Raw genomic sequence first — 25,368 nt, 5'->3', positions numbered from 1 at the left:
GTCTCGCTAAATTGCCCAGGTCGATTTTGAACTTGAGACCTTCCTGCCTTAGCCCTCTGAGTAACTGGTATTACAGGCACATGCCATCAGGACTGTTGAATTTTCTTTTCTCCCAGAACTGGGTTTGAACTGAGTCCCTTTGCACTGAGCTACATCCCCAGCCTGCCCCCCACCCCTTTAAATTTTGAAATGGCCTCGATTAGTCACTAGTTGCCTGGGCTGGGCTCAAACTTGTGATCCTCCAGCCTCAGCCTCGCAGGGTGCTGAGATACAGGCGTGCAGCTCCGTGATGGTTCAGTGTCCTGACAACAGGCCAGGGCAGCAAAGAGGCGAGCAGGAGGAACAGGCTGCACGTGGGCAGACTGAGCTTACACTGGCCTGGGCACTGGGGACACAGCAGGGCCAAGGCCAGCATGGCCCCGTCCACATGGAGCTCTCAGACTGTTAGGGAGAACATCAAGGTCACCAGGCCCCAAGGGTGCTGCAGGCAGCGTGTGATCACAGTTGAGTGGGAAATACTTGCAGTGGGGCAGACTGGACACTGAGTCCTTAAGTATTGTAAGTTCCTGAGAATTTAGAGGTGCTCAAGGTGGGGCTTTGGTCCCTGAAACAGAGCCAAGGGGAAGTCCCTAAGTCTCCCCTGAAACACACTCACACAGATGCAAAAAACTGGGAAATCAGTCCAGTGGCTTCCAAAGCTTTAAAAAAAAATTAGCTAGTGTGTCAGTGTACATCTTGTAAGCACCAAGGGAGGGTGAAGCAGGAGGATCCTAAGTTTAAGTAACACCTGGGCAATGTAGGGAGTGACCCTGGAGTGACCTTGGCTCTTCATCCAACCTCCTAGGAGATGTGTTGTCCAAAATTCATGCCCCAAATGAGCTACCTGGCAGCAGACTTTAATACCTCAGTGGTCCCTAACATCTTTTGGCACATAGCACACACTGTGTACACAGGATTTTATAGTTTTTAGCTGGGCATGGTGGTACACACCTGCAATTCCAGCTATTCAGGACTCTGAGACAGGAGGATTGCACGTTCTAGGCCAGACTGAGCTACTTAGCAAAGTCCTGTCTCAAAAAATAACAAGGTCTAGAGCCAGCCATGGCAGTGCACACCTGTAATTCCAGCACTCAGAAGGCTGAGGCAAAAGAATGGCAGAGAATTTGAGGCCAGCCTGGATTACATAGTGAAACCTTGTCTCAAAACAAAAGCAGGGGCTGGGGATTTAGCTCAGTGGTGCTGCGCCTGTCTCGAAAGTGCAAGATCCTGAGTACGATCCCTGGTACTGGAAAAAAAAAAAGCTCAAAACAACGACAAAAATTTATTAGAGTGTTTAAAATAACATTGAAAAAGATTTTTAAAAGGTTGTGAACTCCCCATGGACTTCCATTATTCCCTGGAGTCATGGGCAACACAGGGAAGGGAAAGTGCTGATCTGGTCCAGCCAGCCCACCTCCCACATCCGGAAGGAAGTAGACTAGCTTGCGCCATGGCTGCCCTGGAACTCAGCTCTCCCAGCCCTCTAGGTCACCTCTCAGATGCGTCCCTGTCCCCCAGGCGGGCTCGGGTCTCCCCTGGTCTCACACACTTGGCCCAACACCATCACATTTTCAAAGCTGACCTGTTTGAAAACATGTTTTCCAAGCAGCTGCCTGGGAGCTGAGACCCAGATCCTGCTGGCCTTAGCCAGACCCAGGCCCTGTCTAGGGCCCAGGACGCAGCCCTGGCCTCCCTGGGGGTACTCTGGGGGACTAGCAGGCTCCAACCCTGGGCAGGTCCTGGTCTCCTGGGCCTGTCCTCTTGGAGAAGAAGGCCCCCAATGTTTCGAAAGCTGAGACCCTAGGTTTTAGGATTCTGTAAGAGGGCTACGCCCCCTGCCCTATGGGGATTCTTGATGCTCTACCGTCTTCTCATATAATGCCAGTCATTAGCAGAAATACTTTTTTGGGGTGCACCAGAAACTGAACCCAGGGCCTTACACATGCTAGGCAAACGCTCCACCACTGAGGTATATCCCTCTCCTTTTTATTTTTTAATTTGAGACAGGGTCTCACTAAGTCATGGAGGCTGGCCTCAAACTCAGAATTCTCCTGCATCAGCCTCCTGAGTAGCTGGAATTGCAGGTGTACATAACCAGAAAATACTGTGTGAGTGTGTATGTGTGTGTGGGGGGAGGTCTGGGTGTATGTGTGTGTGGTGGTGCTGGGTATTGAACCATGGGTCTTCACTCTAAGCTACATCTCCAGCCCTTTTAAAATTTTTTATTTTGAGGGCCAGGGATTTAGCTCAGTGGTTCCACCACTGCCTGCCTTGCAAGTTCTAAGTCCCGAGTTGGATCCCCAGTACCAAAAAAAATTTTTTTTATTTTGAGACAAAAAATCTCACCTAGTCACTAAAGTGCCCAAGCGGGGCCTGAACTTTCCATCCTGCTCCCTCAGCTTCCCAGAGTGCTGGGATTTCACGTGTGTGTCACACAGCTCGCCTAAAAATAACAGTTTTTGGTGGTGGTAGAGGGCTTGAAACAACGGTTTCACTATGTAATTCAGGCTAGTCTTGGACTATGTAGTCCAGGCTGACCTTGAACTTGAAGTGATCCTCCTGCCTCAGCCTCCTGAGTGCTGGTTTTACAGCTATGAGCCACCATGCGCAGCTCAGAAATACATTTGAAGGAGACTTCTTGTTGTTAGGAACAATCTCTTTCTGTTGCTGGGGGAAGAGGTAGAGATGGAGCTAGTGTAGGGATCCCTAAGGCCCCACTTTTGATGTTCCAGGAAGCCTGCTTCAGTGGCAGGCCCTGCCTGTGTAGTTCCTGGGCATGACTTCCCAGGCCTGCTGCCTATCCGGGAGACCTACCTTCTCTTTCTTTCTTTGGTGTAGCTGGAAGGGTACAAGGAACCCCTAGAGCAGGCTGTGCAATAAAAACATAATGGAACATGTGTTGTTTAACATTTTCCACTAGCCACTTAAAAATAGAAATTCAAACCAGGTATGCTGGCGGACTCCAATCCTAGCACTCTGGAAGCCGAGGCAGGAGGATCACCACAAACTGGAGGCCATCCTGGGCTACATAATGAGTTCAAGGCCAGGCTGGAACACATAGTGAGACTGTCTCAAAAAAACTAAACAACAACAAAAATATACTTTATTTAACTCAATATTCCCAGTCCATTACTGTTGCAATTTGTAATCAATATAGAGTATGATCAGGGAGCTAGTTAACATTTTCCTTTTTCCGTCATGTCTTTAAAATCTGGGGTGTCCAAGCCAAGCGTGGTGGGGCACGCCTGTAATCCCAGCCCCAGGCCAGTCTGTGTTACATAGTGAATTCAGAGCAAAGCCTGTCTGAACTACCAAGTGAGACCCTCTCTCAAAAAAACCCAATTTACGGGGCCAGGGATTTAGCTCAGTGGTTCCACTGCCTGCCTCGGAAGTGCGAGGTCCAGAGTTTGATCCCCGGTACCGAAAAAAAAACCCAATTAAGGACCGGAGATATAGATAGCTCAGCGGTACTGTGCCTGTTGGCAAGCTCAAGGTCCTGAGTTCGATCTCTGGTACCAAAAGAAATTTTATTTATTTATTAATTTGGTACAGGGGATAGAACTGGGGTCCTTGCGCCTGTGCAGCAGGCAGCGAAACCACTGAGCTAAATCTCCGGCCCTAAAATATATATTCTTTTTTTTTTTTTTTTTAGTACCGGGGATCGAACTCGGGACCTTGCGTTTGCGCAGCAGGCGCCAGAACCACTGAGCTAAATTCCCGGCCCCTTCCTCCAAAGTTTTAAAAAACTAAATAATTTTAAAAGTACAAAGCAATTAGTGAAATTAACAGTATATTCCATTTAAGCCAATATTCCTAGTCCATTACGGTTGCAACATGCACCGAATATAAAACATGATCAGGGAGCTAGTTTTTCTTATCATGTGTTTAAAAATCTGGGGTACCTCGGACTCTGCACATCAAACAAGACCAGCGCTTCCGGTCCTGTGCAGCCCAGGCTGCTGTATAGGTCAGGGCTGGGGATGCCGAGGCTGGAGCCCGCATTCTCAATTAAGAAGGAATTCTAACTCCGCAAGGAGGAAATCACCCTGTCCCCCTCTGAGGGACCCCTCTTCAAGGCCCAATCGCTGGAGGCCACCTGCTCCCTGGGGCGCCTCGCGGGACTGCGCGCTTCCCCGCTGCGCGGCTGGGGCAGGTGTGGGGCGCGCTCTCCTGGGACCAGCTTGCGGCAGTGACGCCCCGAGCTCGCGGCCAGGGCGGGGCTCTGGGCCTCCCCGCCCACCTCCCCGCCCCCATCCGCCCCGGCTCCTCCCCCGCCGTCGCCGCCACCGCCGCCGCCGCCGCCGCCCGGAACCCGGCCGGGCCGCCATCATGCTGAGCCGGCTCGGGGCGCTGCTGCAGGAGGCCGTGGGGGCGGTGAGGCGCGGGGCAGTGGGGGTCGGGCGGGCGCGGGCCCCGCGGGCAGGGACCCTCCCCGGGCCGGGGCTGCCTCGGGGCCTGTGGTGTCGGGTCGCGCCCGTCGCGCCCCGCGTGCGCTCCCAGCAGCTCTGCACGGACGCGTCGCGTTCCCGGATCCGCTTCCCGGTCCTGCGCCCGGAACCGCTTCTTGTTTCTGCTTCCTGCGCTCAGAGCTCCCGGCCCCTGACGCTCCTCTCTCAAAGCTCGCCGGGGCCACTTAGTCACTTCCTCCCCGGCTCCCCCGCAGCTCTGCCCGGGCCCTCGCTGTCAGCCACCTTGCTCCTCCCGGCCTCCTCACCGCCCCTTCCCTTCCTCTGAGCCCACCCGACAATTCCAAGCCTCGGCTCCCGGCAGGGCGCCCCCTCTCTGCGTGGGAAACGCGGGCCCGGGCGGCCAGGGCCCTGGGAGGTGAGCGAGGCCTTGCGCGCCCGGGGCCACCGAGCCCCGGGGATACCGGTCCGCTCCTGCCTCGCATCCCGCGAACCAGACCCACCTTGATCTGGAGGACCTCGGTGGGTGGGCCTGCCTGCCTGCCTGTGTGCGGAGTTTATTGCTTTTTCACTGTCACTTTGTGAGGGCCAAGGACAGGTCCCCGGCAGCCCACGTCGGTTCTTTCATCTCTTAGTCTAAATCCACTCGTAACTGATGAGTTTCGGGTATCAGATTGTCTCAGGAGAAGCAGCCCTGGGTTTCACCTCCCCTTCCGGCAGACTTGTGGAGAAAGTGAGAAACGTCCACACCCCCCTCTGGTTCTCCACCTCCCTAATCTTGCTCTGCCCCAGGGGCAGGGCCTGGGGCCCCATGCAGTAAAGACTACAAAATGACCTTCCATCCCTTCTCCCTGTGCCCAGTCAAAGCAGCTGTCCCCTTAGAAAGTGACTGATAAACCATTCCATACCTCTGTTGAAGACTTCATTTACAAGGAGGATTGGAGGGATGAACAACTATGTCTTAATTTTTTTCCAGTTTTTTAAAACAGGATTTGCTATGTAGCCCAGACTGGCCTTGAACTCCTGGGAATCCACCATTCCTGGCTCTTATTCCTTAAGAGGAATTTCTGAGGGGTGAATTTCTGCTGCCTGCAATGCGGGAAACATTGGTGGCTGGAGATATTGGGAGTGGGGATCGTCTACTTGGGCCTCAGTCTGCAGCACGTAGAGGATGCCCTGGCTTTGGCTGCACCTTCGGGACAAGGGAATCCCTCTTTTTCACTCCACCCATATATCTAGGATCTAGGTCTTTTCCTAGGCTGGGTTATCGAGTCACATGTGATGCCAGAAAAGGGCTCAGCCCTGTCCTCTCCTGACCAGTAAGGCTCTAAGAATATCTTTAAAAAGAAATTCTTTGGTACAGTTGCTTTGGCCTGGTGTTACAGTAGCTGGTACAGATTCAGTAGAGTTCAGCCATGCCTTCTCTGCCGAAGCCTGTGCTGTCTGTCCTGCCCTCTGGGTCTCCAGGTTGTACCTGAGTGTTCCTTTTGGTTGAATCCCAGCCCAAGGTTTTTGTAGGCTAATAAATGAAAGCTGAGGCTAGGTGAGACTACAGAAACTGAGTTCATTATGGCGCTTGCTGGCCAGGGGTCCCAGTGCTTTCTTGGACGAGGAGCATGAAAGGGTGTCTTCAGAGCCTGCGGAGATAAGTTGGTGAAGGCTGTGGGTATTCACTGCATGCAGAAGGGCAGAGCCCTTCTAGGGCAGCCAAGTGTAAAATGCAGAGCTCTGAGCCTCAGGGAACCCCCAGGCCAGTGGGGATGTCAGCTTAGCCCAGCAGGAGCGGCTTCACCTAGAGGGTGATGGGATGGAGTCGTTTGTGGATGGAAGACTGGGAAGGACTCTGGGCGGTGCCACTCCAGGAAGAGGTGCCCTTACAACTAACAGAAAGAAGACTGATTGCCTACAGCGAGGGTCGGGAGTGCTTCAAGGTCCCTGACTCGGCCGTGTGCCTTGCTCCCCCATAGCCACGGGCTTCCTAGAGATCTTCCTGCCTTTGTCTCTTCCACAAGAGACTGAGTGCCAGTTGAATCTTCCCAGAATACTGCTTAGAAGGTAGCATTGATTGCTCTTAGCTGCCTACAAAATATCTGCAGGCTTCTGCTTTGGCCTTAGAGGCCCACACACTCCTCATCCCACCCTTTCCCAGGTGCTCTCTGCAGAGCTCCTCAGCAGGTAATACTGTGACTGCCTTTTAGCTGGGCAAGCTGACTCAGTTCACATTTGAGTTAAGGAGTGGCCTCAGAAAGCCTCTCCTGTTCCCGCCTTTGGAAGTGACCCCTCTTTCCTAGCCCTCCTGGGGCCTCACACTATGCCCTTGGTAGTGTAGTTACTCGGGGTGGCTTTATATTATCTTCTTGGTGGCATGTTTCTTTCCAACTGAGTGTTAGTTGGACTGGTAGGCACTCACAAGATATTTCCTGAACAACTTGATCACTAGATGCCCACCTCTGTGGTGCCGTAACTGAGGCTGGAGAGAAGCAGGCAGGTGGAGCCCTGGAGAGGGTTGTGTGGAGCTGCCAGCCCTTTGCTGGACCTCACTGGGGCCTCTTTGGACCTAGACAAGTGTAGAGGGACATAGGGCCCCTGGGGCAGTGAGTGGTCTGAGCAAAAAGCTGGATGTGGAGATGAGCACCTGTTCGATGTTTCAGCTTTCTCTGCATACATTTACTCTGCAAGAAAAGAGGAGAAATGGCCTTAATTGGAGTTTTCAGGGCAAGTGGTCATTATCACTTCAAGACCAGTTCCAGCCAGAGCCCGGAGACGGAGACAGCATTCTCAGAGAAGTGGGGATGAGTGGTGTCAGAACTCTGGGCCCATAGACAGCAGGGCAGGCTAAGGAGTTGGGGATGACCCGAGGCCTTAGATGGAAGAGGAAAACACATTGTAAGGTTCTTCGTTTAGATTGTGCTGATGTTACCTGCCTGGCTGAGTACAGCCTGCCATAGCCTTGAACAGATTGCAGATGGTCTACTTGAAAGGGACCGAAAAGCTTTGTCTCTACAATGTGTTCCATCCTAGCCATTCCAGTTGTCATTCTGGGGTCCCCTTTGTGTTCCTGGCTGTCCCTCTGTTGTAGAGGACTAGGTTGAGTTGGAATGCTTAGTGTCTGTATCCTCACCAACATGCTTAGCTCCTCTGGGATGGGGACAGGGGAGGCAGGTGGTAGTGACCATGCTGCTGTGTCCTGGAGAGACATGTTACTCTTTCTTTTGAAAAGCCAGGGCTTGGCACCTCTTCCAGGGCCTGGTGCCTGCCTACCCAAGCACTGAGCAGGCACATGGGTGTGTGTCCCTGTCAATGTCAGTGGCAGTGGACCCATGGTCATCGGACTCCCACTGAGGCTGTGTCTCTGCTCTCTCTGCAGCGGGAGCCCAGCATCGACCTGCTAGAGGCCTTCGTGGAGCACTGGAAGGGCATCACACACTACTACCTCGAGAGCACAGGTGTGGCCTGCTTCTCCTTAGCCCAGGGACCCTGGGAGGGAGCTAGGAGGATGACATGGGCAGAAAGTTACAGTACAGGGGAAGGTGACATCCATTGCTAGAGTTGGTGCCCAGCTAATGGAGACCTGCTCACCTCTGGTGTTCGTGCCTTAATTGGTGGCCCAGCCCTGACCTTTTGGGAGTGGAGCTACGTGAGGGACATATTGGGACAAAGAGGTGGGAAGGCCCGGGGATTTAGCTCAATGGTTCTGACAGCCTGCCTCGCAAGCGCAAGGGCCCGAGTTTGATCCCCGGTACCAAAACAATCCAACAACAACAACAAAATATATATATATAAAAGAAATGGAATAGATTCCCCCTCTCCTTGAGCCAATTTAAGGACATTTCCCTTGGAGAGATCAGGGGTAGGAGGAGACCAAAAACCAAGGTAAGGAACATGCTTAAGTCCTTCTCTTCTAGCTGGTACCACAGAGACCCAAAGCCTCAGGTTGCCTGGCCCACCGGGGTCACTCACTGAAGGGCACAGTCTGATTGGCTGCTCTGTAGTTAGTATACATGTATTGGTGGATACAGACTGGTTGCCAGGTAACCAAATCCTGTATCCCTAGCTTTCCATCTCCCTGGAGTTCAGACTGGGTCTGATTCCAGCATACATCTTTCCTAAAGGCTTTCTTTTAAAAAGTTTGAATCAGCCCAAGAAATTACAAAGTGCTTTTTGAGCACTCTGGTGACCCTCTGTGAGTTCCATTAGACCAGGTTTCTCAGTTAGGGCACAGTTGGCATTTGGACAGGATCACTGTCATTGTGGGGAGAATGTTCCCCACCATAGCCTGTTGACAACTAAGATGCTAGTACTGTCCCCCTGTCGTGATTATCGTGACAGCTGTAAATGTCTCCAGGTGTTCCCTGGAGGGTGAGATTATCCTGGAGCCCCAGTCCACAGGAGAGTAGGGCCCACCTGCATTCACTCCTTTAATTTCCAGAATAGGTCTCAAACCAGAGACATCCGGGGAGAGCGTGAGGGCAGCTGCCTCTAGCTCAAGAACCTATGCCTTAGAGAAAAGCTAGAGGGTGCTGCAGGACTGTTCCAAAGCTTTCTCTGGAAACACCTCCCCCTCAGACTGATGCCTGCATCGCCCCAGTGGTGGCGGAGCAGGTGTGTGCATGTGGTGCACAGATTGTTTTCTGCCTTGCAGAAAACAGTACTGCCTTCTGTGAACAGCAGCAAAGAGACATAACCAGGCCCCAGGAGATCGCTGCTCAGGAAGCTGCTGAAATAATGGCCTCTAAATTGTATGATAGATCTCTGAGCCCCAGCTTCTCAGGCCAGAGCAGACAGGCAGCTGTCCAATCCTGTCCTGTGCACAGCCAGGGTATGTCCTTGTCCCAGGGCTTGGGGGAGAACCGTGAGCCGTCCTCTGACACAGTGTTGGGGCAAATAGACATTCTCAGTGAGAGGGGCCCGCGTCCTGGCCTCATCCAACAGGACTTCTGTCTTTTCACATACGCAGCGGTAAAGTTCCATTTCCTGGTGTCCCAGCCCCTCCCCATCTCCCACCTCCACTTCTCCCTTCTGGACTTGGCGGGAGGGGCTGCCAGTTTGAAGCCCTAGTGCCTTTTACTCCACTCACCCTTGTGTTCCGAATCTCGGTCAGATGAAAACACCCCTGCCAAGAAGACGGATATTCCCTGGCGGCTGAAGCAGATGCTGGACATCCTGGTGTATGAGGAGCGGCAGCAGGCGACTGCAGGCGAGGCTGGGCCCTGTCTGGAGTACCTGCTGCAGCACAAGATCCTGGAGACCCTGTGCACGCTGGGCAAGGCTGAGGTGGGCATGCCCACCCCAGGGCGCTTGGAAACTTCTACCCCAGCCAGGCCCCTGAATGCCACTGTCCCAGCTGGCACTGAGTTCTCGATGCCAGGGACGTGGCAGTGATTAAAAACTGACAAGGATGCCTGTGGGTGATGGGCAGGATAATTGCGTACAGTTGTTATCCAAGGAAGATTGTTTCCTGTCCCTTCAGACATGAAAATCATGGAGACACAAGCCTCATATAAATCTGGGTTCAGGGTTTCTGGAACCAGTCTCCATGGATACCATGAGACACTGTGTTTGCATATAACCTACACACATCCTCCTATACCTTTAAATGGTCTCCAGCTGCCTTAGGCCACCTGATACAATATAAATGCTATGAAAATGGTTGTGATGTACCATTGGTTAGGGAATAATGACTAGAAAAAAGGCTGTACATGTTTGGGGCAGATGTGATTATTCTTTAACATTTTTGATCTGAGGATGGTTAAATCCATGGGTGTAGAACCTGTGGGTATGGAGGGCCAGGTGTCATGCTCAATAATGACCCAGTTACATGGAGAAAACTAAGGCAGGATGGAGGGCTGGAAGCACAGGAAGGCCAGTTTCAAGCATTGTGGCAAAGGAAGGAGGCCTGCTTGGGAAGGTGGCCTGGGGCGGGGAGCCCTGTGCCCTCAGGAAGAGGGTCTGGGCAGGGAGCTGTGGCCCCCCTCTGACAGCACCCTGTTCTGACCCAGTACCCCCCAGGTATGCGGCAGCAGGTGTTCCAGTTCTTCAGCAAAGTCCTGGCTGAGGTGCAGCACCCGCTGCTGCACTACTTCAGCGTCCACAGGCCCGTGCAGGTGAGACCAGCAGCTGAAGGCAGCCGGGCACACATCCCCCTTTCCTGCCACCCCATTTCCCTCTGTTTCTGCCCTGTTTCCCTTCTAGAAACTTCTCCAGCTTGGAGGGGCAGTCCCTGGGTCCCTCACAGAAAAGGAGGAGGTGCAGTTCACCAGTGTCCTCTGCTCCAAGATCCAGCAGGACCCGGAGCTGCTCACCTACATCCTGGAAGTAAGCACCCTGTGGGCAGTGGGTGGGGGAGGTGGGGACCCAGGGGACGCTCTCTAGGCCTCCAAGGAAGCAGGAGGAGAGGTGTTCGGGCAGCTTCCCTGCAGCTCTAGCTGAGGCCCTGCCTGCTGCCCACCTGCACTCCTTTTTTTCTTTTGGTACCAAGGATCGAACTTGAAACTTTGCACTTGCGAGGCAGTTGGCAAAACCACTGAGCTAAATCTCTGGGCCCCCAGCCCTCTTTTATTTATTTTTTTATTTTGAGACAGGGTCTCACTAAGTCACTAAGTTGTCCAGGCTGGGGTCAAACTTGCCATCCTCCTTTCTCAGCCTCCCAGAGTGCTGGGATTACAGGTGTGCACCACCATATTTGGCTCCACTTTGCACTGTTTAAGAGTGGAGCCTTCAGAATGTTCTGCCGGCCTCCCCCCACCTTCTTTGCAGGGTAAAAAGATTATAGGGAAGAAGAAGTCATCCAGAGAGTCTCTGGCTCTGTCTAAAGACACAGCCAGCCACAGGGACAAGGACTGTTGTCAGAACTGTGCTCCTGACAGGGGCCCCCAGTTGGATGGGGAGCACTGTGGGGCCCAGGCCTTGAACAGCCACCTGCCTGCTGAGACTGAGGGGACAGATGGACCTGGGGAGAGCAACCTGATCACCTCCCTGCTGGGGCTGTGCCAGAGCAAGGTGCTGGCTGAGAGATGGTGGTGGGCAGGTGAATTTGGGGTGGAATCAGGGAAGGGGAGAATGGCTGGGAGGTGATTTGGGGGTTCGAATGCATGTCCCTGAAGCTGTATCCTCATCTCCTAGAAGGGTCGGGTGGTCCTGAAGGCCCAGGAGAATCTGCTACTCCTGGTAAGCGTGGCCTCCCCAGCAGCTGCTACCTACCTGGCGCAGAGCACCCCGTGTTGTGTTGCAATTGCAGAACATCTATGCCAACTGTACCGGTCCTTGCCTGCCTTCCTCCACCCCGCAGACATCGCCACCTTAGAGGGCATCAGCTGGAGGTGGGCCTGGCTGGGGAAGGCTGGACAACATCTCGGGCTGGTAGCCAGCTCCTGTGGGGTTCCACATGGGATGGGGACCCTGCTGGCCACCCTCCTCCCGAGGTGACAGCACATTCCCAGAGTCTTTGACCACAAAGCCACAGCGGAACTGAGCCCAGCAACAGAGGTTCCAGAGGAGAGGGAGAGGGCAGCTCCCAGACGTCCTTGAAGGACAGAAGACCTTGAAGCTTCCCCCTCACCCTCCAGACTTCCTGCCTCCCTCTCCCCTAGGTTGCCCAGTGCCCCGTCCGATGAGGTGTCCTTCCCTGGCAAGGAGGCCCTGGCTGCCTTCCTGGGCTGGTTTGATTACTGTGACCACCTTATTACCGAGGCACACACGGTGAGCAGGGGCTGGTGCAGCCACGGCTCTCGTGGCTTCCCTCACCGCCTAATCCTGAGGAGAGAGTAGAGCAAATGCTTAGTGAGCTGGGGCCAGTTAGCCCTGCTGCACAAAGGCACAGGGACTCCCAGGGCAGCTGTAATGGGTGCAAACATGGTGAAGACATGCTGTTTGCCCCAGGTGGTTGCTGATGTCTTGGCAAAGGTCGTGGCCGAGAGGCTGTTTGTGAACACTCTGCAGCCCCAACTCCTACACGTGTGAGTGTCTGTCCTGTTCTGTTGCTCTTGGCCCACATCTGTGTCCTGCCCACTCCACTGAGCCCCTTCCTGGCCCTAGGGCAGGGTCTTCCTTGGCTGGAGTCACATCCGTGGACTCTGCTGGTTAACACTCGCCAGGCCTGATGGCCTCCCACCTGTACTCACAGGACCTCAGTAGGGACGGGGACGTGGCCAGAGACATTATCCAAAGATGTGAGACAAGCAGGAAGGGGGCGCTGCATCCCAGCCCGCACCACCCCCTGCTCCTCCTCTGCTGCCTCTGGCTTGGCACAGGCTGGTCTGGCTAAGGGGCCTCCACCCACAGGTCGGAGCAGAGCATCCTGACCTCCACTGCCCTGCTGACGGCCATGCTGCACCAACTCCGCTCCCCCACGCTGCTGCAGGAAGCTGTGGCCTTCCTGCTGGGCTCCCGCCGACAGCCTACAGGTGCCGAGGACAGTCCCCACACCCTGTGCGACCACCTCATCGGACACTGTGACCACCTCTCGGACGAGGTGAGAGAGCAGCCCTCAGCTCTGCCTTCCTCTCCCTACGTCACCCACAGCACATTTCCTGAGTGCTTCTGCCTGTGCCAGTCACCTTGAGCCTCTCAAAGCAGTGACAAGGTGATTGCAACCCGATCACCTCCCTGCTTGGGCTTGCCAAGCTGTTTTCCTCACAGTACTTTCCTGTGATCACACATTCTTTATGGCAGTGTATTTTTTTTCTTTTTTTCTCAGTACTGGGGATAAAACTCGGGACCTTGCACTTGCAAGGCAGGTGTGGTGCCACTGAGCTAAATCCCTGGCCCTGGCACTGTATATTTTACAAACTGCTTTCCTAGCCATTTGGCTTTCTTTGTTTTCAGTGCTGGGGGTTGAACCCAGGGCCTTCATCCCCAACCTGTTTTTATTTTTTATTTTGAGACAGGGTCTCTCTAAGTCACTAAGTTGCCCAGGCTGGGCTGGCATTTGTCATCCTGCCTCAGGCTCCCAGAGTGCTGGGATTACAGGCACGTGCCACTACAGCCAGCTTCATTTGGCTTATTGGAGCGCTCTGTGAGGTAGAGGAGGCTCAGAGTCCCAGTTTTCAAATGTGGAAATCGAGGCACTGAGAAGCCAGTGGCCATGCCTGAGAAGGCATATCATATGATTAATGGAGCCAGGCACAGTGGCACACACCTGTGATCCTAGCTACTTGGGAGGCTGAGGCAGGAAGATCCAAATTTCAAGGCCAGTCTGAGCAGTGTAGCAAGACCCCTCTCTGGATAAAATAAGGGTTAGGGGTGTAGCTCAATGGTAGAATGCCCCTGGATTCAATTCTAGTACTACCAAAAAAAAAAAAGAAAGAAAAAAAATTGAGTACCGGTACAGGGACAATCCAGACTCCCTACTTCCTGGGCCATCACCCACTCATGAGCCTGAAACCTGCTACCATGGTCCTTAGCTCGGAGAGATGACCACGCCTTAGAGGACTTCTTATCTAGGCCAGCAGTTCCCAGGCACTAGAAGGGAAGGGGCTTCGGGGAGGCCACCCCACTGAGCCCTCTCACTGCAGATCAGCATCGCCACACTGCGGCTTTTCGAGGAGCTGCTGCAGAAGCCCCACGAGGGGCTCATCCACAGCATGGTTTTGTGCAACCTGGAGGGCCGCCTGTACGTGGCCCGGTGTTCACCAGAGCCCGAGAGCTACGAGGACGCCGTGTAAGTGGAACCAGGAATCCCAGGCCAACCCCGGGCACACCCATGCGCATTTACTCACTCACCCATTATTCCTGCGCTCATTGCTGTGCGCCGGCCACAGAGATCTGGAGGAAGACCCCTACTTCACAGATGGCTTCCTCGCTCCTGGTCTCCAGCCCTCTGTAAAGCCTCGCCCGGCTCCGGCCGCTTCAGATGGCAAAACAGCAGTGACAGAGATCGTCAACAGGTGGGGAGCAGGTTAGGCAGTTGGAGCCACTTGTGTCGCCTTGTCTCGGGTCCGGGCAGCTGGGAAGCACAGGGGGTCCCAGGGAAGCAGCTCCACACCTCGGCTCCTGTCTCTCAGCTTCCTCTGCCTGGTCCCTGAGGAAGCCAAGACCTCAGCCTTCCTGGAGGAGACCGGGTATGACACATACGTCCACGATGCCTACGGACTGGTGAGTGAGGCTCTGCAGTGACCCTCCTCATCAGTCCTACCCCTCGGGTTGAAAAATGCCTTAGATTTTGTGCCCCAGGTGCCAGAGCCCTCCCTTCCTGGGTGGGGTCCCTCAACTCTGCCCGCTGTGTTTCAGTTCCAGGAGTGCAGCTCTCGTGTTGCCCCTTGGGGCTGGCCCCAGACTCCCACACCCTTGGATCCCCATGAGCCAGAACGGCCTTTCTTTGAGGGTCACTTCCTCCGAGTGCTATTCAGTCGCATTGCCCGGATTTTGGATCAGGTAACCAATGGGACACGGCCCAGGAGAAGTCCAGGCTGGGCCTCTGGAGTCTGAGGACAGCGGGTACTGGCCATGGGGCTTGACCCCACCCCCCGTGGGCTGTATGCCACCCCGCCCCCTGGCCTGTCCCCGGGTGGGCAGTTCCATCTCGCCTCTGTTCCACACGCCCTGACATGCTCTGGCCCTCAGCCCCAGGGAATCCATGACACACACGCGTCACGTGAGTCTCCCACCCCCGCACATGTTCACACCAGCCAGGCGCCTCGCTGGGGGAGCACAAAAATGCTCAGCACTACCCCCCCAACCCTCAGCATCGTCCATCTTGTTCCCTACAGCCCTACAGCCTGAACCTGCAGGTGACCTCAGTCTTGTCCCGGCTTGCCCTTTTCCCCCACCCCCACATCCACGAGTACCTCTTGGATCCCTACATCAACCTGGCCCCTGGCTGCAGGAGCCTGTTCTCTGTGCTGGTCAGGGTAAGGATGCCAGGGGGCAGGAGGGCAGGGAACAGGGCAAGGGGAACCCTGCAATGCCAGGGAAAGTGCATGGCACCAGAGCAAGGGGAGCCTGCAGGAATGCGTCTGGGCCTGTCCTCAGGCCTCCCTGGCTCCCGGCCTAGGTGATCGGGGACTTGATGCAGCGCATTCAGAGGATACCCCAGTTCTCGGGCAAACTGCTCCTGGTACGCAAGCAGCTGATGGGACAGGTCCCTGGGGAGCAGTAAGTAACCCTGGAAGTGGGTTGGGCAGGTGTCTGGCCACCCGATCGAGCCTTGTGGACTTGGGCAGTGTACATGCCTGCCACCTCTCAGCTGTCCCCCACCCCATGCTGTCCCCCTCAGGCTGGACCACCAGACCCTCCTGCAGGGTGTAGTAGTACTGGAGGAATTCTGCAAGGAGCTGGCAGCCATCGCCTTCGTCAAGTTCCCCCCCGATCATGGTCCTCAGCTGAACTTCTCCTCGCCCCTGGAAGGGCATGTCTGAGCTGGGAGCATGTCGGGCGGGAGACTCCTGTCCTTGCCGCTGCCCAGGAGCCGCCTCCTGCTGGGCCCTGTTGCTGCAGCTCCTCTCCGGCCTGGGGGGCTTCAGCTCCCGGGCTGACTCAGGACCTCAGCCTGTTGACCACACAGGCTTGGGTTCCAGGGAGTGGACCTCAGAGGTGCCAGGAGCAAAAGAGGCAGCCTCCAGGGCAGCGTGTTCTCCTCGGGGCCTTCTTGGAGGAGCTGGGTGACAGCTGGCTTGCACCTGGACCCTGAGTCTTGCGTGTTGTCTTGACTGTTCACTCTGTACTGGCCATGTGTGGTCAGAGTCACGACCGGTGACAGTTCCATGGGTGATGCTGGCTCCAAGGCCAGCTGGGAATCCAGGCCAGAGAGCCTGGGGTCAGGCGGAGCCCTGACTGTCACATTTGGTACCATGGAAGCTGCTGCAATTTGACAGGCTTTCCCTGCCTTCTTGGTTCGAGTTCTGGAGAGCAGACTGTGAAAGAGACTGCAGGGAAAGCCCCTTCTTCCTGCCCTGCCCTCCCGGAGGCCGTTGCAAAATTCCCAACCGCCTCATGGCAAATGCCCAAAGCATGTTCCTCGCCCAGGCGGGGGCAGCTGCTAATGAGAACCTTGGTGCAGCAGCGGCCAGGGCGGGCAAGGGCCTTGGAGCTTCGGAGTTGGGTGCCTGCCTACTTCCCCGGCTGGTTCCTCTCTGGCGCCTTCTGAACCCGTCTCAGCAGGTCCGCAACACCTGGGTAGAGGTCAGTGACCAGGGGAGGCCGGGCTTCATCCTCCAGATCCCGCTCTGCCCAGTGTTCCTGATGGATGGCCCTCGTGGGGGCCACTGGAGCTTGGGGTCCAGATGAGACAGAATCCCTGACTCTAGCCCCCCGAGGCCCACCAGGAAGGGCCCAGGCCCAGGCAGCCAGTTCTTGCATGCTCTCTGCGGCTGGGGCTGCCTCCCCACCTGGGCTGAATCTGTCTCGACCTGCAGGAACACTCCGGAGGTGCCAGGCATTACCTCACAGTGGGACTGCAGTTGCTGGCCCGGCTCCTGGGCGAGGAGGAGCAGGCCAGAGCCCCTTTTGCTTCCCTTTCCTGCCCATGACTCTTCTAGAAGCTGGGCGCAGGTTGCCAAAAGGTGACATGAAAGGAGGAGAAACTCAGTGACCTCTACCTCTCCCGCATTCCTCCCAGCGGGGGAGGACTTAGCTGCTGCCCCAAAGAACACTGCACGCCTTCAAGTGCCTATGTGCACACGGGTGCCGGTGTTGGGCAAGGGGCAGATCTCAGCGGGTGAACTGGGTCTGGACTTTGGGATTCTTCAAATGTTGGAGGGCCTGGGAGGCATGGATTCTCACCTCTAATCAATGCACTTTGGCATTTGCACGGTGTCTTCCCCAGACAGCACAGCAATAAACAGTGTGATTGTGTGGACACAGTGGTTCTGTTTTCCAGCCTTCCCACCCCCTGCCAGAGCTTCTTTGATTTAGGCCCATCTTCTACTCCAAGGAAGATAAGTTCCCATCTCTCTCCAGCCCTGGAGCACAGCAGGGTGGTACGGAGTTGAGTCCTAGCAGTGTAAGTCACACTTCACACCCGCCAGCTCACCTGTGGCTGAGCCTGCCAGTCCAGGCCACCACGAGGGGGACAGGCCAGGTGGGAAATCTGTGGTCTCATGTCCCTGTGTTTAGGTTGTGGCTACAGGACTCAGTCACAGACAGTGCCAGATGTTTAACAGATCTGTCCATGGATGTGTGGGGAGGAAAGAGGAGTTTGCTTCTGAGGGATCACCCCAGCATCCGGGGCCAGGCAGGCTGAGAACTTGGAGAAGGGTCCTGCAGTGGCTCCCAACTTTTTAAAATGCTTTTTAGCTAGGTGTGGTGGTGCATACCTATAATCCCAGCACTTGGGAGGCTGGGGCAGAAGGATTGCTTTGAGCTCAAGGCCAGCCTGAACTACATAGGGAGACCCTGTCTCAAAAACAGAAAAAAATGAAGTGCTTTTTAAAATGCCAGTGCTCAGCCCCTCCGGCAGTTCACTGTGAGGGAGGACAGATTGTCTGTAAGCTCTCCAGGTGATTCTAGTATCTGTCCAGCATTGAAAACTACCAAGCTAAACCGTTGGTGGGAATGACTACCACTGTCCTTCTAAGTGGGTATGGGCTGGGGGTAGACACTAAGAGGGAACAGAATAAAAGGATTTGGTCTGTCATTCAGATGTCCTCAGAGGGGGCCAAGATTCCTGTGGCTCTCACCGAGGCCAGAGAGACAAGTTGGTGGCCTACAGAGGCAGGCAGGGGCTGGGAAGGGCCCAGGAGTCCCCTGGCCCTTGGGCCAGAGGGCAGTGGACTCTAGGAGAAGGGAATCCCAGTTGTGTTTCCCTGCTCAGAACCAGAAATCTAGATGTGATTCACACACGACATACTTTGCTCATCAACTGTGGTTTTCCACTAAATTTCTTTTATTAAAAAAGAAAAATCCTGCTATGACTGCTGGGCTGAGGGGAACCAAGAGAGTTAGTCTGGCTTGGGTTGAAAGTATAAAAAGGCAGAGGCAAGAGTGGGTGGGTAGGGACCAGAGCCTGGAAGCTCAGGAGAAAGAAACACTTTTGACACTTTTGGCTTCTGCCCCTTCTGTAGCTTCCCAGAATCCCCACTGCTCGACCCCTTGGGGTCTGGGCTGTGTTTTCATTAGGGACCTGGTTCTCTCACAGCCACCTCCTGCTCCGCAGGGAAGGATGGAGACAGCCCTGGGGGCTGGGGGCTGGGGGCTGCCGCGGAAAGCAGTGGCGTGCAGTGTTGGCAGCTATCAGGAAAGCTCTGCGTGGCTGTTGGTGGGACAGGGAGTGGCAGTTCCGGCAAGAGCCCCACACTTCCTCCCAACAGAGACATTTGGGCAAGAAGGGAAGGGTGAACAACACTATTTACTCAGCAAGGGGCTCTATTTCAAGGACCTCCCTGTGTCCCCTTCCAAGTTCTAAGCCCAAGAGGATCAGCATGCAGGTCTTCAACATGGTAGGCAAAGGGTTCAGAAGCTCCTGGGCCCTGGAAGTAAGAAGCATCCATGTGCCCTCAAGGCTTTCGGGCCCTTGAGGCCCTTGAGCTCTGCTCTCCTTTCGTGGTTAAAGGCACTGTTCTTTTGGTGCAAGGTGGGGGGGCGGCTGCACGAAGCCCCCGTGACCAGGAGAACCACTCCATGCACCAAGATCCCTGACTGCCAGCCTCCTGCCTGCCTCCCTCTGAGGGAGGCAGAGTCCCGTGCAGGGGACGCAGCTGCCCAGCTCCTGGTGCCTGCTGGCCCCTCCCTATCTGTTCACAGGGACAACAGAAGATTCCTGGAGCCTCTGGAGGAGCTGGCTCTGTAGGTCTCCCTCCGTCACCTTCCACCAAAAGTAGTTCTCACCCTGAACCTTAGGGGGTTCATCTTGGCTTCCTGGGTTCTGAAAAGCCACTGTCACCAGGACACTGAAGCAGATGCCATCTGCATGGTCTCTGCCCAGGTGCTGCAGTCCAAGCAACCCCTTGGTCTCTATTGTCAAATTGTGCAGGGTCAGACACTCCTGCAGCAGCCGCAGAATGGCCACCTTGATGCCACCCCTCTGCTCCATGGGAGTAAAGCCACAGGCGGTGACCGGCAAGTGTGGTGTCCCCACCATGCCCACCAGTACCCACACTGTCTGGACGCTGGTAAAAGTGGCCACGAGCCGCTGGCAGACCAGACTGCAAGGCAGCTCGTGGGGCAGAATTAGAGGGTGCCCGGCCTGCTGGCAGTACTGGGCGGCCAGCTCAATCAGGTGCAGAATGTCATGGGCTCGCAGCGGGGTGGGCAGGGAGATCCGAGGGTACCAGCCAGCCTGCAAGGACTCCGCATCTGCCTCCTTGAGAGTCTTGAGAATTCCACCTACGGGAGATTTAGGGGACAGGGAGGGGGACAAAGAAGGGGAGGGTGTGTGCTACGAGTAGTATCGGAGCTGAGTGTGGCAGTGTACTCTGGGAGGCTGAGGCAGGAGGAATCCAAGTTTCAGCCAGCATGGGAAACCCTTGTCTCAAAATAAAAAATAAGGGCTCAGGGCAAAGGCCTTGGGTTCAATTCCCAGTACCACCCCCCCCCCCAAAAAAAAGAGTAGTGTCAGGTCTGGCAGAGTAAAAAAACACCCAGGCGCTCCAGCCATGACCTCTCAGGCTGCAATCAGCCAATAATCAGCCAGTACCAGTCAGAATAGGGCTGGCTGCAAAGGGGCTCATCTTCCAGGAGGACAAGCTGAGGGAAAGGTGGCAATCAGTTCCTGCTCACATGCCACCAAGTGGGCCCTACCTGTGGGGCGAGCGAGGAACACGAAACGGATCCAAGAGGGACCCCGCTCCTCCACAGACAGCAGCGTCACAGGCTCGCAGTGCAGCCCGGCCTCCTCCCTCACCTCCCGCTGCAGTGCCTCCACGATGGTCTCCCCAGGCTCCATTCGCCCTGCAGGAAGGTACCATGACCCCCGGCACTCCCTCTTAGCCTCCTGGATCAGCAGCACCTCGTCCTGAGGGAAGAGAGAGACTCTTCACCCCCACTACAGCCAGCAGCTTTCCCCATCGGGTCTCAAACACGGTGCCCCAAGATTCCCTTCCTCGTGGGCACCTTGCATTGGTCCCAGAGACAGCCTGGGTGTGGCCAGCAGCCTCAGCTGTCTCCTCTGCAATAATTCATCTACTGGATTTAGAGAGGTTCTGTTACATGAAGGGGCTGAGATCCCTGGGAGCCGCTTCCTGGGCTGGAGAGGGGGCCTCGGAGGGAGGGTTGCCACTGTCCTACACTGATTTGTGTCTTTATGTGATCGTGTAGCTTCTGCCTCCCCATAGGCTTTGCGAGCTCAGCATGGGCTTTGAAACTGGCCCCTCCCTCTACCCCACCCTGTGAGACCCCGCCCTATGGCCCTGGCTCTTGCAACTGTTATTACATCGACCTGAACGGGAATGAACGCCAAAAAGAGCTCCCAGGGGGTCCGGTGTAAGCTCCTCATTACTCTCGGTGGGGCCAGGAGCTCTCGGAAGCCCCGACAGCCATGCAGAGGGCCCCCGAGAGGCTCCTGGGAAGCGAGGCCGAAGACCACAGTCCTCTCCTCTGGGCGCTGAGGCCTAGTGGACGAGACGGGCGGCCTGGGGCCTCGGTTCCCTCCTCTCTAGCCGCAGAATCACAGGGCTCGGATCCTAGTGTCAAAGTGCTTTGTAAAACTGGGACGCGCCGTGAACAGGTGGTGGCTGCGGCCGTCGCTCTTCGATTCCCCACCTGGGCTGGCTGCGCGCTCCCGAGGCTCCGCGGGGCCGCCGGGGGACGCTCACCTGCTCGTTGAGGAACACGGCCAGCACCACGTAGCAGACGTCCCTCCGCAGCCGCACGGGCGCCCGAGGCTCGCCGGCCGGCTCGGAGTCACAGCGAGGCACGCGCAGTCCCTGGCCCCCCAGCACGGACGCCAGCTCCCCCTCCAGGCTTTCCGAGGCCATCGGGTCTCTTGGGGAGCAGCTGATCTGAGCCGCGCGGACCCCGGGGACCCCGCGGATCCCAGAACTTGGGACGCGTGGGCTTCTGGGCTCTTGCCCCCCCACCCTGCAGACTCCGGCCGGGGCGAACGCGGAAGCTGATAGGTTGCGCGTCACCGAGGCCTGCGCCGATTGGCCAGCCCGCGTAGGTCGCCGAGGGGGCGGGGTCAGTTCGTGAGGGGGCGGGGAGTCCGGCCGGCGCCTTAAGGACCCTCGCCCCACTTGTGCGGTGCTGTTGTCACCCCTCTTTTTCTCTCTTTCAGTCTCTCTTGGAGCGCCTCCCGCCGCCGATTTCGCTAATTCCCCCTGAGCGCACTTGTCTGTGCGGGTCCCGACGGTGACCTCATCCTGCCTGCAGGGTGTTGGGAGCCTTCGCGGGACAGTGGCGTCACAAGGTCAATGACGTCACGGGGCCTCCCGGGCCCGTCGCTGGGACCCACTGTCTGCTTTTATCACAAAAAAACTAGGGCATTGGCCGGAATGATCGCTTCCCAAATAACTTTCTCCTTACTTCCTTAAAATGTATTGAATGTCATGGGCCCACAGACTGCGGCCTTGGACATTCTGATCTACTTGGAAAGATGGACACAGACATGTCATAAAATCAACTGAGGGTATGAGGCTAAGTGCTAGATGACTGGTTTGGGCAGAAGATGTGACAGAGGAGGGAGGAGGAAGGGCTGGGATGGGGATGACGGGCCAGGAGTCAGCGGCCCAGCCCTCACCAGAGCCACCTCCCCACCGTTTCCCACGCAGCTTCCGGCCTCTCTGCTGCAGACTGTGCCCGTGGAGGGCCGGGGTACAGGGAACAGGGTGTGGGTTGTTTTGGGGCGGCTCCTGCTTCTCTCCTAGCCTGACCTTTCCTCCCCAGAGCTTCCTTTAACCTCCTGTCAGGACAGAAGGCAGAGCCAGCTGGAAAGAATCGGCAAGTAAGCCAAGTCTGGGCTCCTTAGGCTGTCCAGGCCTCCCCTTCCTCCCTCCTGCTGGCTGTGTGCACCTCCCTTTGGTGGCAGGATGTAGGGACAGAAGCTTGGTGATGTTGACAGAGCTTTGGACTTCAAGCCAGATGGCCCACTGCTGCTGACTGGCCGGCTCTGTGCCCCTGGGTAAATTGTGGCCTCAGTTTCCTCATCTGTGCAAGGCAATAACAACCCTCCTTTTACAGGGTGTTGGGAAGCCAAAGTGTCCAGGGCAGTGCTGTGTGGATTGTCCAGCACGGGGCACTGCACCAGGCCAACTCTGCAGGCTGGGCCCTTGCAGCCACAGGCCTTGTTGCTCCCACATGAAGGCCAGATGCCCTACAGCTGGGCTCCACTGTCAGAAGCCCCAGCCACGTGTCACTGGTGTCCTTAGGTCCTGCTGGCTGAACGTTTCCTGAAACCAGGGCCCTGGTGAGGTCATGGGCCCACAAGTTTGCTTTTTTTTTTTTGGTCCCGGAGATCAAACTCGGGTCCTTGCACTTGCGGGGCAGGCAGCAGAACCACTGAGCTAAATCCCCGGCCCTTGGGCCCACAAGTTTTTGAGGACTTGAGTATCTCTGCTGGCTACAGCTCTAAGAACTCCCATGCCCCAAACAACCGAACCAACTGGACTGAGTGAGGGTCAGGCCCCAGGGGCTGCACAGCAGGCTGTCAACATATTTGCTCCTTGTGTGTTTGTATCTCTCAGTTTTCCCATCTGTGAAGTGGGGCAGCCTTGGTTACAGACTCCTTTCTGCCTCCCAGGGATGAATTGAGAGAGAGTGAGATCATGTCTGGGCCACGCTCTGGGAGCTTCAGAGGCGTCCTAAGATAAACACCAGGCGGCCTAACTGCCTGGAAGAACAGAGGCTGCCACAAACCTCGGCTCCACTCCCCACTATCGAGGGGGTGGGGGAAGCACGCCTTTCCTGTCAGGTGGGCAATCAGACCCGTTCTGAGCCACAGCTGAAGCAGTAGAACAGGCAGATGTCTTGCAGGCTCCTTCCTACAGTGCTGGCTGAGACAACAAAGAGGTAGTATTGCTCAAGGGCTTGGAAGGAAGAGACAGGGGTCAGAGTGGCAAAGCCCCGAGACAGAAGGAGGAAAGTGAGGGAGGGAAGGAGACAAAAACAAGGCCTAGGCTGGGCAGGCATCTGTAATCCCAGCACTCAGGAAGCTGAGGCAGGAGGATTGCTGTGAGTTCGAGCCAAGCCTGAGCTATACAGTGAGTTCAAGGCCAGACTGAACTGTAGCTTACATAGTGAGACTCTCAAAAAGAAAAAATAAAAACAAAAAGAAAGAGAAACCTTGCACAAAGACTCTGGGTGTCCTTTATTCCTAAAAGGAGAGGGATGCTGCGAGAACAGGTGACCAGTCTTTGTGGTGGACAGGAGTGGTCTGGGAGGGACACGCCCACGGAGTGAAGCCTGAGCCACCCACTTGGGGTGTGCACGTGCCTGCATGTGTATGAGCACCCCAAGAAGGCCTGGGGTGGGCAGCCTTGGGGAAACAGGGGTGGGGGTGGGACAAGGCTAGGCAGTCAGGAGGGGGTCACCAGTGTCTGTGAGGCTTAGTGGCCTTTACAGGGCAGAAACCGCTGTCTCTTGACAGAGTAGGGAGGGTGAGGAGGGCAGGGGGCCTACAGGGCTACCTTCAGGGCCACCTATAGGGCCACAGCTGCCCACTGGGTTCTACCACCTGCTCCCTGCGTGACCTTGGGGAATCTGATTCTACCCTTGGGCCCATTGTCAAATGCAGGCATTGTTGGACCCTGGAGTAAAAAAAGAACATTAGTGGGAACACTGGTGAAATCCCAGTGAATTCTGTTGTGTTACCGATAGCTTGTATCAATGTTAATGCCTTAGTTTTGATAAAGGCACCATGTTTATAAGATGTTCCCATTAGGGGAAGCTAGGTGAAGGATAGTTAGGAGCTTTCTGTGCTGTCTTTGTGGCTCTACTATAAATCTAAAATTATTTCAAAATAGTCTGAGTATTTTATAAGAAAAAGAGAGAAGCAGCCATTGCATATGCACACCCCAAGTTCACTTCCGGTGCTGTGGTTTGTGTGTCTGTCTCATCTGGTTGAACGAGGGGGCTGGGGGCGGAGGGTGGGGGATGGGCTGCTGGCCCCACCTGAAGCAGAGGCCCAAGGGGTCTTCAAGGGGAACACCAAGTGCCCCAGGCTGAGTCTCAGGGTCAGTGCCCACCTGGACAGACTCCACCCCTAGATCGGATCCTAGAACAAATGGACATTCATCTATCTGCTTACTGTTCACCACGAGTCACACCAAATATGCCCCTGAGCACCAACTAAATGTGACTAAACGTGACGCACCAAGGAAGGGACCCTGGGGAGGGAAGATGAGGTCTTGTGGAGAAGAGAGGCTCAGGGACTTGGCCAACCCCATACCGCTGGGCAGTGCAGAGCAACATCTTCCCAGGAAGGACCCCGTACTTTGGGCTCCAGGGTGATGTCAGGACACAGTCTCAAAGGTGAGGTGTAGATAGCAATGTGTCATCCGGTGCTGCTTGGAACAAGATCAGCTCTAAAGTGCATGCAGGAGGAGGAGGACAGAGAAGAGGACAAGCCTGTCTTTAAATTCCGTGAAGAGCTAAGACTGCAACGTAAACGAGGTGGCTTGAGTCAGAAAACTTGGTTCACATCCCAGCTCTGCCACTAAAATTGCTGTGTGACCTTGGGTGACTTATTTAACCCCAGTCTGCCCATTTCTTCCTCTGAAAAATGGAAATAAATCCTACTTACCTCAAAGTAGTGATAAGGGACTAAATGAGAGGGTTTAAATAAGTTAAATGAAAGACATAGCGCAGAAAAACGTAGTTCTCTCTCTGATTTTTTTTCTTTTACTCCTAAGAAAAAACGAAAGTAACTGAACCTCCAGTGAAGAAACCTAACTTTTTTTAAAAAAATGAGGGATGGTGGGGCCGGGGATTTAGCTCAGTGGTGCCGCTGCCTGCCTCGCAAGGGCAAGGACCCAAGTTCAATCCCCGGTACCAAAAAAAAAAAAAAAAAAAAAAAAAAAAGAGGGATGGTTATGTAAATCGTGGCATGGCTGATTAA

General features: G+C 55.4%; 2 protein-coding genes across 7 annotated transcripts; one reads left to right on the top strand and one right to left on the bottom strand.

The window, feature by feature from the left end:
• The first annotated feature begins 4,296 nt into the window (after positions 1-4,296).
• On the top strand, positions 4,297-17,238 carry Fhip2b (FHF complex subunit HOOK interacting protein 2B). Of its 5 annotated transcripts, none has more exons than XM_087216854.1 (17): positions 4,297-4,413; positions 7,813-7,891; positions 9,547-9,719; positions 10,445-10,549; positions 10,638-10,760; positions 11,202-11,444; positions 11,571-11,764; positions 12,035-12,143; positions 12,324-12,400; positions 12,726-12,915; positions 13,958-14,103; positions 14,204-14,329; positions 14,447-14,537; positions 14,673-14,816; positions 15,152-15,292; positions 15,436-15,536; positions 15,658-17,238. In XM_087216854.1, exons 1-17 carry the CDS (start codon positions 4,369-4,371, stop codon positions 15,797-15,799), a joined length of 2,229 nt encoding a protein of 742 aa, XP_087072980.1. In that variant the 5' UTR covers positions 4,297-4,368; the 3' UTR covers positions 15,800-17,238. The 5 variants fall into 5 exon arrangements, with proteins under 5 accessions (XP_087072980.1, XP_004848330.2, XP_004848331.2 ...); XM_004848273.3 differs by having other exon boundaries at positions 15,414-15,536; XM_004848274.4 differs by having other exon boundaries at positions 11,568-11,764.
• Positions 17,239-18,241: 1,003 nt separating this feature from the next.
• On the bottom strand, positions 18,242-25,285 carry Nudt18 (nudix hydrolase 18). Of its 2 annotated transcripts, none has more exons than XM_004848275.4 (3): positions 21,131-25,285; positions 20,118-20,331; positions 18,242-19,703 (listed from the first exon to the last, which is right to left on the bottom strand). In XM_004848275.4, exons 1-3 carry the CDS (start codon positions 21,290-21,292, stop codon positions 19,108-19,110), a joined length of 972 nt encoding a protein of 323 aa, XP_004848332.1. In that variant the 5' UTR covers positions 21,293-25,285; the 3' UTR covers positions 18,242-19,107. The 2 variants fall into 2 exon arrangements, with proteins under 2 accessions (XP_004848332.1, XP_087072988.1); XM_087216862.1 differs by having other exon boundaries at positions 20,118-20,267; positions 21,131-21,271.
• Between the last annotated feature and the right edge of the window lie 83 nt (positions 25,286-25,368).

The sequence above is a fragment of the Heterocephalus glaber genome, unplaced genomic scaffold (assembly GCF_053883595.1).
Source record: "Heterocephalus glaber isolate CG9 unplaced genomic scaffold, H.glaber_assembly_v1.0 deba00001460, whole genome shotgun sequence".
NCBI lineage: Eukaryota > Metazoa > Chordata > Mammalia > Rodentia > Bathyergidae > Heterocephalus > Heterocephalus glaber.
The sequence above is the reverse complement of the archived record's forward strand: the minus strand, read 5'-3'. Positions and strand labels throughout refer to the sequence as shown.

What these genes read in the sequence shown, in the direction of transcription:
- Fhip2b (XM_004848272.3), top strand. Translation starts at nt 4,369, where the DNA reads ATGCTGAGCCGGCTCGGGGCGCTGCTGCAGGAGGCCGTGGGGGCG. An exon ending in GAGAGCTACGAGGACGCCGT is followed by an intron (nt 14,104 to 14,203) that starts GTAAGTGGAACC and finishes CGCCGGCCACAG; the next exon opens with AGATCTGGAGGAAGACCCCT. An exon ending in TCCACGATGCCTACGGACTG is followed by an intron (nt 14,538 to 14,672) that starts GTGAGTGAGGCT and finishes GCTGTGTTTCAG; the next exon opens with TTCCAGGAGTGCAGCTCTCG.
- Nudt18 (XM_004848275.4), bottom strand. Translation starts at nt 21,292, where the DNA reads ATGGCCTCGGAAAGCCTGGAGGGGGAGCTGGCGTCCGTGCTGGGGGGC. An exon ending in CCGTGTTCCTCAACGAGCAG is followed by an intron (nt 20,332 to 21,130) that starts GTGAGCGTCCCC and finishes CTCTTCCCTCAG; the next exon opens with GACGAGGTGCTGCTGATCCA. An exon ending in GTTCCTCGCTCGCCCCACAG is followed by an intron (nt 19,704 to 20,117) that starts GTAGGGCCCACT and finishes AATCTCCCGTAG; the next exon opens with GTGGAATTCTCAAGACTCTC.